The sequence below is a fragment of the Sorex fumeus genome, unplaced genomic scaffold (assembly GCF_029834395.1).
Source record: "Sorex fumeus unplaced genomic scaffold, SorFum_2.1 ptg000018l, whole genome shotgun sequence".
Classification (NCBI taxonomy): Eukaryota; Metazoa; Chordata; class Mammalia; order Eulipotyphla; family Soricidae; genus Sorex; species Sorex fumeus.
The window spans coordinates 23,703,129-23,716,691 of NW_026606075.1; the positions used below are offsets into that span (position 1 = coordinate 23,703,129).

The window sequence follows — 13,563 nt, forward strand, 5'->3', positions numbered from 1 at the left end:
TCGGTTCATTTTCGCTTTGCGTTGTTCCTTCGCCCTACAAAAAGTGCTTTTTCTTCCCTGTGAAGTAAATCCGTGCTCACCTTCCGAGGGCTGCATGGCCCTACTTAGCCTATCGGAAATACTGAGCAAGTGTGGCCTACAGAGCTGAGACTCAGCATCTAATTTCATTTGTGACAAATATCAACGATTTCTTGTGTCCTTATGTATGATTAAATGACTATAAATCAAAATGCATCTGGCCCTGTTTTTCCAGAGAGTGAATCTGGGAGTGAAAGTGGAGAACAGGAGGAGGAAGGCGACAGCAGAGATAGCAGTGAGGACTCCTCCAGCGAGTCCGGGAGCGAGAGTGCCAGCGAGTCCGAAGGAGGAAACAAGGGGTCAGCCAAGAGAAATGCCAAAACCAAAGGGCAGAGGTCAGTTTTCTTGTCAGAGTTTTCTTTAGAAAAATGCTCTGTGCTATTACGCCCCACCTCAGGCCAAGATCTCCCTTTAATGCATGCAGTAAGAAAATAAGTGCGTGGGGTGCCCCAAATAGATATAAATCTTGCCAACTTAATGAGAAATGCTACTTCATGTTATTCTTCTATTAATAATGCTTCGTTTCCATTTTGAACTTGAACAAATCTTGGGTTGCACTTTGAAAATTGGTATAACCTTGGAAGGCTGAGTTAAGTGATCGAGCAGGTAGGTGTGAAACACTTAATTACCTTTTGTAGCAATTTTGCTGAGGGCTAAAATTAAATCCTTCACCACTTTGCCATTATGTAACTAAGACAATTGATTTTCCTAAATAATGTTACATTAAAAGGACTATGATCCAAATATTAGAAGTCAAGGGCTGTGAAGGAAGACGGTCATAAGATATTTAACGTTAGCGCTTTCTCAGATCTCCCATTATCAACAACACCATCGGATATTAAAGTGTCATTAAAATTTGGAGTCATGGGGGCTAATCCCTGGGATTGCATGGTTCTGTTTTCCCCATGGCTGTCAGTGAGTGGCCTCTGCAGACATGATGGCCCTTTCCCCGGAGCCTGCTGCCCGCTCCCTTGATGAGCTTGAGCCCGGCTCAGTCGTGGCTGACAGCACTGATTGGTGCGCAGTACGCTCTCTGCTCCTTTTATTACAGACAGTAATTAAAGCAGCTCGCCCTGCCACTTCCATAACAAACACAGCATAATGCCCTAATTATGACTTTATTAATTTAAGTCAGGATTTAATGATTTTAAAAGTGATTTATATTGTTTTTCCTGTTCAGAACAAATGAAATCTGTAGGTTAAATTAATACAGGCTTTTCATCATTGCAAAGTTAAAAAGCTAGTTACCAGTAAATTCTTTTCATTAGGTTAACATCTGAAACTCTAAGCAGCAAGGTAAACAATAATTACCCATCAAAATTGAGCAGTGCATAACAAAATAACACTTTTACCTTTAAGATCTTATTTTTTTTAAGTTAAATGTATTTCGAATCTTTCACTTGTTGCAACAAAGTAGTTGCTTGGTTTGTAAGATCCTTTATATGAGTGAAATTCTATATTTCCGATTCACTGTCAGAATACCTGTAACAGTTTAATAAAATATATCTTGTTCTTGGAAAATTTTTGTCCAGTGCACTAAAGAGCTTTCAGATAGCAGAAGTACTGTGCTCAAAATTTGTAATTTCATTTCATATTAGTTGCATTATGTTTCTGCATAAATGGACTTTTCTCTATTCATAAGGTTGAATTTAAAAGAATTGTGCATTACACCAAAGGGAATCTTTGTTATGTTCTGTTTCTTATGTTTTTGAGTGCATATTTTGTTTGTGATAAAAAGTTTCCTTTTGGGTGTGGAGAGCTAGAGAAATACCACAAACAGCATTATTTTTTTGGTCTTCAGATATAATTGCATGTCCTCTTGAAATGTTGCCATCACTCCATTATTAATAAGCAGCAATCATATTTCCTCCACAAAAAAATCACTTCTAGGAAATATTGATTCTTTACTTGACTCTCCACTCTCCCCTCCCTGCCCTTTTTTTCAGCCTCTTTAAAATTTTGTTCAGTATCACCTTTTAAATATCATAAAGGTAAAGGTAAAAGGTAAAGGCCCTCTCGTTGTTCATCGATTTGCTCGAGCGGACCCAGTAACATCTCCATTGGAGACTTTGTTGTTACTGTATTTGGCATATCGAATACATCACGGGTGGCTTGCCAGGCTCTGCCATGTGGGCAAGATACTCTTGGTAGCTTGCCGGGCTCTTCGAGAGGGGCGGAGGAATCGAACTCCGGTCGGCCATGTTGGCTGCGTGCAAGGCAAACGCCCTACCCCTGTGCTATCGCTCCAGTGATTATGATTTTTAAAAATATCACTATAACAATTTTTTAAAACTTACAGAGCTTTAAGTATTTTCAAAACCACTAGTAATCAGAACAGCTTATTACTAAATTATAATTTTATGCTCTATAATGTATTTTTATTTGAAGGGAAGTAATTTGTATAGTAGAAAACTAGTCTTCAGAATAAGACAAAACAAGTTCAAATTCTAATTCTGCTTTTCCTGGCTGTGTGTGCTTAAACAAGATACTTAAACTTCCTGAGTGTAGCAAGAATATGTTGAAATGTCTAAATCAGAAGATTGGTACTGCCTGACACCACCTAGAACGAGATGGATTTTTTAAACACATATTGTCAAACACACACAAACACCACACCCACTCCCACACCACCCCCTACCCTCTCAGACCACTATGTTGAGAAAACGTAAAAGACCAGTTTCTCTAGAGGGAGCACCTTTTGGCTATTGCTCCTTTTGGCTATCTCACATGTTATCTGATCTCTTCGGAGAAATGCCTCCCTGTCATTTTGTTGACCTCTCATATTCCTGTTTCTCAATTCCTGTGTGTCTTCCTCCCGGAGGCATTCCTAATCTTGGGGACTTTGTGCAGATTCCATTCCAGGTATTCTCCTGACACACTGTACTGCATTACTACTTACTGTATTTCACTGTCATTGACATCTTGCTTCTCTGTGTTCTCCAGTGGGCTGTAGACTCTTTAACTGAAACATATTAGATCATCTGAATCTTACTAACCGTTATTATACATAGTACCTAATATTGTGCCACCACACAGTGGGCACTAGTAACTATTTGATAAATGACTGAGTGAACAAATGTATCGGTAGCGTCACCACTTGGTTTAATCATTTAGTATTTTAAGAGTTTGAATTTTTTTTTTTCAGTTTTAGTCTGACTTAAATTGAAGAATTCTCTTTTGCACTGGTTAACAAGTTCTTGTGTGTAGGGTCACATTTAAGAACATAGTTTTCTTAAAGAAACCTATGAATTGTCAGTATATTTTAGCAAAAGGAGATGTATAAATATTTAAGCTTATTCATTGTTTAAAATCAGTCTTAAGTATCTTTGAACTTGTAACTGTTAGTACCTAATGTATATTCCTGAAAAATCAAACACTTTATTTTTTCTGTTTGTGACAGAAATTAGTAGTATTTTATGCCCTTGAGAGACATCAGGTATAATTGAGTGAATTAGGATTTATTTGGTTAAAGATGCTGTCTTTTTCGTTACTATATTCTGGGGTTCTAAAAATAAGTTTCATTATTATATATAAAAGGAAAATCGTTGTTTAGGAAATATACCTCTCTATAAAGGTTATGATGTATAGTCAAAACAGGCAAATAGCATTTATCATTTGGGTGCCTTGTTTTTTGTTTTCTCGTTTTTTTATTTCTTGGACCACATTTGTCAGTACTCAGGTTCTACTTTGGGCACATTGCTTGGGATCACTCCTGTCAGTGCTTGACTGATCATGTACACAGTGATTTGGTTGCACTTGAGCTTCCCACAGGCAAGGCCTGCTCTCCATGCAGGAAGAGCTCTCAAAGGAGCTGTCTCCACTACCTATCATTCCATTTAAAAACTACTTGCTCAAACAAGATATTTAATATTGATACTTAAAAATTTATTTTTAGTGATTCTGAAGATGGGAAGAAGGAAAGTGACAAATCAGAAAGTTCGGATTCCTCCAATGCAGAATCTAGTTCAGAAGATAGTTCTTCAGATTCTGAATCAGAATCTGAGTCTGAAAGTGAAACTGAATCCAGAAATGTCACTAAGGTAAGAGACTATACATTGTTATCATTGAAAATGTTATCAAGCTTTCCCAATTATGAGTACTTCTGAAAATAAGTTCTTTATTGTAGTTAAAAAAATAAGAAAGGAAATTAACAACGTCATTGACACTTAAGGGAAATACCATATTCATTCATCCATTTGTGTGATTATTTTTCCCTTCTAGGAAATCATGTCACTTATAAGTCATGCAGAATTTTATTATTTTTAAAATGTTGTTTATTGGTTTTGAGGCCACACCCAGCTTTGCTAAGTGCTTACTCCTCGTGGTGCTCTTGTGACTGTGTGGGATGCTGGGGATTGAACCTAGGTTGGCAGCTTGTGAAACAGATGTTCTACCCACTGTAGCATCTCTCTCGCCCAAACTTTTGGTTTCTTTTTCTCTTTTTTAACCTAATTTTTTGCCACTGTAATTAGAGAGCTTGATAAACATGACTTTTTGATACATGTCTACAACAAGTATGGATAACTTTTGCAAGAAATGATAGTAAAAGAGTCTCATAATGCTAACAAAAAATATACATATAATGTATGATAAGAAATATCAAAACTATGTATCAGTGTCAAACCTAGTCTAAAACTAGACATTTTGAGTAATAGAATAATTTAAAGATTAATTTAGTGGTATATTTTGATGCTTGTGGGCTGGAGCGATAGCACAGCGGGTAGGGCGTTCGCCTTACAAGCGGCCAACATGGCCGACCCGAGTTCGATTCCTCCGCCCCTCTCGGAGAGCCCGGCAAGCTACCGAGAGTATTCGATATGCCAGACACAGTAACAACAAAGTCTCCAATGGAGACGTTACTGGGCCCGCTCGAGCAAATCGACGATCAACGGGAGGGCCTTTACCTTTACCTTTATTTTGATGCTTAATTAAAATTGCAGTAGCCATATATTTAAAAACAAAGAACCACTTACAATGGGAGTGCTCTTTGATACAATCTTTTTAACCTGGAGCCTTTTCTGTTCAGAGCAGAAAATCAAAGTATAAATTGTGAAAGTTTACTCATATAAAGCTCAGTCCTAATTCTTTATCACTTGAATCTTTGAATCTGTAATTACCATTCCCTACCTTTAAGTAAATCATGTAGCTGCTAAAGTGTTTAAATGCAGAATTTTTATATAATAAGCTGTATTATTTCATATGTTAAAAATATGGTCAAACTTTGCCTTTCATTAAATTAAATTCTTTCTAATCTAATTGTTAAAATGTATTTGTTCCACTAACTTGAATTTCTACAGTAAAATATCTGAGTAGCCAAGATCTGAGGAGATAAGAATGTAAGCAAATTCTTCAAAGTAAGGATTAGAGAGATAGTACAGCAGGTAGATACTGACCTGAGTTGGATCTCCAGCACCACATAAAGTCCCCTGAGTACTGCCAGGAGTGATCCCTGAGCATGGCCAGGAGTATGCCCTGAGCACTGTCACATGTGGCCCCAAAACAGGGCAAATTCTTTGAAGTGGATCATTGTCCTTTTTCATATTCAAGAATAAGCATAATTTTAGGTGCTGAGGACACAGCTCAAAGACTGGAGCAAATGCATTAATGCTGGAGACAAGTCCTGGCTGTCCTTCTCGCAGCACCACTAGGAGTGACTCTCAAGCATAGAGCAAGAGTGTTCTGAGCAGAATGGGGCCAGGTGTGGTCCCAAAACCGATTCTAAAAAGTTTTTTTTTCCCTTTTTGGGTCACACCCAGCAATGCACAGGGGTTATTCCTAGCTCATGCACTAGGAATTACTCTTGGTGGTGCTTGGGGAAACCATATGTGATGCTGGGAATCAAACCCAGGTTGGCTGCGTGCAAGGCAAATGCCCAGCCTGCTGTGCAATTGCTCCAGTCCCCTAAAAAGCATATTTTTTAAGTGAAAGATTAATATGTATTTAAGTGGCTAATATTTATTGTATATTTACATATTCTTCAATATAATAAAATTTTCTTTGCTGTTTGAGGTGCTACTAATTAATTTTTTGAGCTAATTAGAACCTGTCTGATGTAATTGTTCAATTATTTCTTTCGGATGAGGGATATGTTTGGAGCCACACCAGTGATGCTTAGGAGTTTCTCCTGACTCTGCACTCAAGATGGTCTTCAGGGGACCATATGGGACGAACATACAAGGCAAATCCCCAACTATCGCTCTGGCTCCTATTTTTTAAAGAATAAGATCTTACGGTGCAGTAGTCACTAGCTGCACTTGACAATTTAATTTGATTAAGATAAAGTAAAATTTAGCCCAGGAGCTGTGCTAGCCACATCAGATGGTCCAGTACCACAGACAGCATGATCCACCAGAGGAGACATTTTCTTCTTGGTGCAAAATTCTGTTGGACAGGGCACTTCAACAAAACCAAGTAAATAAAACTTAAATTTGATTTTATACTAAAATTTGTATCTTTATATAGCTTATTATCTGAGATTTCTGTTTTTTTTTTTCAAAGTCAAGTAAAATCTAGGAATTTCTGTAGATTTATTTTTCTGGCCTTGTATAAAAATTGATCACGTAGTAAATTTGATAGTACAGTTCCTGCTTATATCAGCTTATATCAGCTTTGTCAAAACTGCTTAGCTGGGAACTGGTTTACAGAATTGGGCTTACCAAGGATGGGGACTAGGGAAGGTAGGTGATTTGGTGGGGCTCTGAGACAGTAATGGAGGGAAGCGAACACTCTGGTGGATGGTGTGGGCTTGGAATATTGTACACAAGAAACCCTTTCATTAATAGTATTGTAAGTTATGGAGCTTCAAATAAAATAATAAATGAAATATAAGACAAGCAGCTTTAGAAATTTACCTAAGCACAACCCGGAATAAGTAATCTGGTTTCTAAAATTACCAAACATGAAATCAACAAGCATTTGTATAGATTGATTCAAATTTGTTCTAATAATAAATAGTGTAAATGTTGAAATTGATGGACTTTGGTCCCTGTATAATATTAGAAACATGGTTTAGGGTCCATTAGAAAATCACATAGGTAGCCGAGTTAGTAATTCACTCTGTTTCTTCTCTGTCATGACTTTCATATTAAAATTACCAACAAACATATTAAATCCATTGGTCAGTTTTTAAATTTACTATGGAACATCAGTTTAAAGTGTCAGAATATAGAAGTGAGCCAAAGCTCTTGGAAAATTTAGGTATTACAATGTTGTTGATCTTTTTATGTCATTGTGGTTCTTTTTATGACATCTTTCTGCTGTATGGGATGTCCTTTTCTATCAACTACAGGGATTCAGGATTGTTTTAATTTATCAGTTGTAATGTTCTCTACCTTGGATTCACAATAGTTATTTTTTTCCCCTATTTTTAAGTTATTAGGAGTAGACTGTGCAAATTTCCACTTTTCTAATACTGGGAAACTCTGCAATTGGAGGAAAGTCCTCCTTGCATCAGGTATACTTCTGCTCTAAATTATGAGTAATGAAAGCAGATGTTGGGTGCTTTACTTTAATTTCACATGACAGTATGTTAATGCTAAAAATTCATGTGCCTTAAATCTGCAGTCCAACTAAATCTGTTTTTTTTTCCTTTTTTTTTTTCCTTAAATAAATAATACTGGACTTTGTGTTTTGGGGATAGATATTTAGCATGAAAATGAGACCTTGGAGTTACCTTGAGAGTATGGCTTTCAGAACCGCTCATTTTATGGTGGTCCTATGAGAGAGCTATCGTGTTATACTTGTTCAAAGATAATATCTTTATGCTTCAGTTTCCTCATCTATAAAGTGGAAATGCTAATGCCTATTCTACTTCTTTCGGGTTCTATTATTAAAAACTTGAAACATGAGAGATCATTGTAAAGTGCTGTATAAATACAAAATAGCAGGGTTAACTTAACATTTTTCAGCTTGAACATTAATTCCTGAGAGATCAACAACATTAGAGTTATAGAACACTGATGCTAAAAGCAGCTGGAATTTTTCAGGACTGGTATGTCCTGTATTCTTCCAGTTTTTCTTTTGCCTTTCAGTTTGAGTTAACATTCACTTCTGATCCCTTACCCTGTTTTTGCTTTTGGTTTGCTTTTGGGCCACACCCGGTGATACTTAGGGGTTACTCTTGACGCTGTACTCAGGAGTTACTCCTGACAGGTTCAGGGGACCACATGGGATGCCAGGGATCGAACCTGGGTTGATTGTGTGCATGGCAATTGCCCTGCCCACTGTACTATCCTTCTGGCCCAACCCCTTACCCCTAATACACTTTGTGACATTGTCCACTTTTTCAAGAAGACTGACTGTGACCTCTCTCCTCTCTAACTCAGTATCTCTGTGCCATTTCTTTTCTCTGATTAAACTGAGTAAATGTGCTCTGAATAAGCTTTCTTTTGTGGGTGTTTTTCCCCCCTTTTTGGTAATTAACTGCTTCTTTACACCTTCAAGTCTGTGTTGGTATTTAAAGAGAGAGAGGGGTCGGGTGGGGGTTTAAAAGAGAACGACAGAGTTCGTCTGAGTGAGAGTTTAGAAAAATAATCTAGGCCTTTGTTATCTCTTCTTAATCCAGTTATTTCTGAATCCCTTACAAATTGGTTTTCACGCCTATCAATTCCTGTAGATAGTGGTCTCTGAAATGTCAGCTGTGATATCTCACTATGACACGTTTCCATCTTTTTATATGACATTTACCCTACAACTTAACACTCTGCATCTCTTTTCTTCTGACTTCTTTGACTTGTTGTTCTGTTGGGTTTCTTCAGTTTACCCCTTCAAAACTCCTAGCTGTAAACATTTCCCTAAATTAGTGTATAATAAATTCTTTTCAAAAATACTGATGAAAATTAATTTTTCTTTACTCTTTTTTTTCTCTGTACTTTTTTTCTATGTGATTTATGTTATTTCCATTATACCTAAATTCAAATTCTAACTTTTCTTAAGTTTGGACCAAATTCTTAGCTCGTTTCCTGCTTAGAAGGTAGGCTCTGCCATTTGGGGTTTTTTCTTTGTTTTTAAAAATTTTTCAGCCCACACCCACAGTGCTCAGGTCATACTTCTGGCTCTGCACTCAGGAATTACTCCCCGTGGTCTCAGGGACCATATAGGGTGTGGGAGATCAAACCTGGGTTGGCCACTTGCGAGGCAAGCACCCTACCCAAGCACCCAAGCCACTGCTCCGGTCCTGGCTCTGCCATTTGGTACCAACATTCTTTCTGTTTTCCTGATTTTCATCATCATCATCATCCTGTTAATCGTCGATTGCCTCGAGCAGGCCCCAGTAACGTCTCTTTCATCCTAGCCCTGAGATTATATTCACGGCTCTTTAGGAGAATGAGACCCATCATTGTTACTGGTATTTGGCATATTTGGTAGGCCACGGGGAGTTTGCCAGACTCTGCCCTGTGGGCAGGCTACATTCGACAGCCTGCAAGATTGTCCAAAGTAGGAATGAGATAATAAGATGTCATAATAAGATGTTGCGCGGCCAGGTGGTGGGTGTGAACCCCGCCTACTGGAATTTGGAGGATCTGGGTGGAAGATGCTCGACTCCAATTCGAGTAGGCTTGGAGGTCTCGGCCCCGGAACCCGCGTGGCTTTGTCCCTCTGCCAGTACCTTCAGGTGTGCGGAGAGTGGTCTCAGCATGGTGGTGGCTGGTCCTGGAGGTCTCCGGCTGCCGTAGCCCTGGCTGGGGCGGGGAGGAAAGCTCAACCCGCTCCCCTCCAAGGGACTCCGGGAAGGAACACCGAGGCGCGGGGGCAGAGACTGCACTGCTCTCGTCCGGGATCTGGATTTTATAGTCTCTGAGTCTTGGCCGCTGATGGGATTACACGACGCCAGGGGGCCAGGTGGTGGGTGTGACCCCCGCCTACTGGAATTTGGAGGATCTGGGTGGAAGATGCTCGACTCCAATTCGAGTAGGCTTGGAGGTCTCGGCCCCGGAACCCGCGTGGCTTTGTCCCTCTGCCAGTACCTTCAGGTGTGCGGAGAGTGGTCTCAGCATGGTGGTGGCTGGTCCTGGAGGTCTCCGGCTGCCGTAGCCCTGGCCGGGGCGGGGAGGAAAGCTCAACCCGCTCCCCTCCAAGGGACTCCGGGAAGGAACACCGAGGCGCGGGGGCAGAGACTGCACTGCTCTCGTCCGGGATCTGAATTTTATAGTCTCTGAGTCTTGGCCGCTGATGGGATTACACGACGCCAGGGGGCCAGGTGGTGGGTGTGACCCCCGCCTACTGGAATTTGGAGGATCTGGGTGGAAGATGCTCGACTCCAATTCGAGTAGGCTTGGAGGTCTCGGCCCCGGAACCCGCGTGGCTTTGTCCCTCTGCCAGTACCTTCAGGTGTGCGGAGAGTGGTCTCAGCATGGTGGTGGCTGGTCCTGGAGGTCTCCGGCTGCCGTAGCCCTGGCCGGGGCGGGGAGGAAAGCTCAACCCGCTCCCCTCCAAGGGACTCCGGGAAGGAACACCGAGGCGCGGGGGCAGAGACTGCACTGCTCTCGTCCGGGATCTGGATTTTATAGTCTCTGAGTCTTGGCCGCTGATGGGATTACACGACGCCAGGGGGCCAGGTGGTGGGTGTGACCCCCGCCTACTGGAATTTGGAGGATCTGGGTGGAAGATGCTCGACTCCAATTCGAGTAGGCTTGGAGGTCTCGGCCCCGGAACCCGCGTGGCTTTGTCCCTCTGCCAGTACCTTCAGGTGTGCGGAGAGTGGTCTCAGCATGGTGGTGGCTGGTCCTGGAGGTCTCCGGCTGCCGTAGCCCTGGCCGGGGCGGGGAGGAAAGCTCAACCCGCTCCCCTCCAAGGGACTCCGGGAAGGAACACCGAGGCGCAGGGGCAGAGACTGCACTGCTCTCGTCCGGGATCTGGATTTTATAGTCTCTGAGTCTTGGCCGCTGATGGGATTACACGACGCCAGGGGGCCAGGTGGTGGGTGTGACCCCCGCCTACTGGAATTTGGAGGATCTGGGTGGAAGATGCTCGACTCCAATTCGAGTAGGCTTGGAGGTCTCGGCCCCGGAACCCGCGTGGCTTTGTCCCTCTGCCAGTACCTTTCCTGATTTGCAGTCCCAAAATTATCTTTGATTCCTCCCTCATCCTCTTTAATAGTGGCCAAGTTTTAGAGACTCTGGACATCTTTCTCATGCATTCTTTTTCTACCATTTTCTTTTTAGATCAGTTCTTTGTGACCTTCCTCTTAGGAATTGCCACCTGTCATCCTCAGGCACTTACCTAATTCTAATCCTTCTGTACAGCTTCCAGGTTAGCTCTTAACTTACATATAAAAATGTTTCACTGTCATTCGGTTCAGGGAGCTTCTTGAGTAATCATGCTCACCCCTGCCTTTGCGGTCCTAAACCCGCTTCTTCCAATCCCATTGGACTGCTTATGGTTCTAAATTTGCTGTGTATTTTTCTGTTTCTCTGCCTTTGTTCTTCCTTTTGCACCATTTCTCTTATTACAGAAAATAAAAGCTTTGGAGAAAGTGGGTTTATATCACAGTGTGGCCCCTTCACTTCTACCTAAAACAACTGTGTGAAACGACAAATATTGCTTATGAGATAGTATTACTCCTGGGAACAGTGTAGGGACAGTCTAAAGAGTGAGAACTAGTGTTGAATCATTTATGTTCCTATCAGTCAGTATCATCCCCAACATATCCGTAAGTCACAAAACTACAGTCACACAATCCAAGTGTCGTGTATTGTTTGTGCTGTTGATTGGAGATTCCCTTATCTGAAGGCAGATTGTGTCGGTAAATGATTTTGTTTCTCAAGTTACAATTGCTTTGATGGGCAAGCACATTTTTTATTTGGAGATGTTATTTTCTGAAATATACCTAATTGAGAAATATTTCAGTTTGAGTTTTATTCTTTTAATGAAATGATTCTTTGCCCCCAACGTTATCTCTAACAAAATTACTTTCAGTCATTTCATATTTTAACTGTTTCTGGTACTTTACATAATGTAAAAGGAAACATTATTTTAACAGTGGTAAAAAGAAAAATTAGTAATGCAGATCACATATCGGGAAAAGACTCACATTTATATTCCTTTGCCCATTTAAAAAATTTTTCTAGTCTAAAATAAATTTTTGTTTATTATTTTATCTAATGTCAATAGAGTTTGCACTAAATTACATTCCTACTAACAGTGTAATAGAGTTCCTCTTCCTCCACACCTTTGCTCATTTATAAAAAGCTGATAAATTGTCTGCTTGTAGTTAAACAGGTGACAGCAGTTTTAATTAAAGTCATTTAGGTTACCCACTTAAAAAATATATTAAACCTAGGCTTCAGTATTTTTATAACTGGTATATCAGAGTGCTTCTATTTTCTAGTTATTTCTACTGTTCCTTTGTTAGTCCACTATTTACCCAGTAACTAAGATACAGGTGGCTCAGCATTATCATCAGTGTCTGGGTTCCAGATGCTAAGAACGTTGTCATGATTGTGCTTATTCACTTTCATGCATCTCTCTATATTAACATTTTAATTATATAAAACTATATAAGGATAATAATCCAGTGGGAAATGAATGTTTGACGTATTTCCATTTAATATAACAATTACTATAAAAGTATTTACATATTTGAATCAGCAATATAAAATAAGATTAATTTTATACTAGCTTTGAAAAGTATAGTGCCATCCATATATTAAACCGAGCAGGATTTGAGATATCTTTGTCATTGTCTTTATCATAGGTTATGTGGATCTTATAAAATTTGATAATCCCATTTTGAGAGGTGCAGAGAAACTACATCACAGTGCTTGATGGATCAGTCGCTGGCATTGTGACTGTTGTCACATCAGTAAATGTTAAATCTGCCTTAATGAAAAACCAGTGAAAGATTCTGGGGTACACCTTAAATATGGCAGATGATATGAAGAAGGCCGTGGAGAAGAGTAAAAGAAACTGTTTTCTCATTGATTTTTCTGCGCTGTTTGAGAAGTAGGAAACGTGTTTTTCTTGTGTTGTGGTGTTTATACATGGAGCAGTTAGAAACTTGTATGGATTATTGACTCTTGGTTTTTAAACTCTGACAATTCAAAGCCTTGCTTTTTCAATTTATGTCCTTCCCAGTTTATTCCTGTTTAATGTTCTCTAGAACAAAAATACCATTTCAGTTCAGCTAAGCTCTTTAAATCGTAGTGGCTGCTATTAAATAAGCTTTCTTCCTATAAAAGATATGATTGAACACCAAATATTTGTTCGTTAGTTTAAACCTCCTTTTTAAAAAAACTTAAGAAGAACTCCCTACCTTAGATTTTAAAAATCATATTTGTTTGATCACTTCATGTCAAAAGAATCATTAAATTGTCTTTGATTGGTAATTCTAATTGAAAATATTGTATGTACATACATCCTGCTTTGTGAGACTAGAAATTAGTCTTGAATTTTTGTTGATTTCAAAGGACAGCATGGTTTTGACAAACTTTCCCTATCACTTCCACTATTTTATAATTCTCAGTTCCAAACCTTTTTACAGTGGTT

General features: G+C 39.8%; 1 protein-coding gene across 2 annotated transcripts in view; it reads left to right on the top strand.

The window, feature by feature from the left end:
• The window catches only part of AP3B1 (adaptor related protein complex 3 subunit beta 1), a 239,032-nt gene that overhangs the window by 144,477 nt on the left and 80,992 nt on the right, over positions 1 to 13,563 (top strand). For both annotated transcript variants that reach the window (XR_008792195.1, XM_056112560.1), the window contains exons 19-20: positions 254 to 413; positions 3,974 to 4,118. Coding sequence is in view for 1 of the 2 variants with exons in the window: in XM_056112560.1 (XP_055968535.1) it covers positions 254 to 413; positions 3,974 to 4,118 (305 nt within the window). In the remaining variant the exon portion in view is untranslated. The remainder of the gene's footprint in view (positions 1 to 253; positions 414 to 3,973; positions 4,119 to 13,563) is intronic.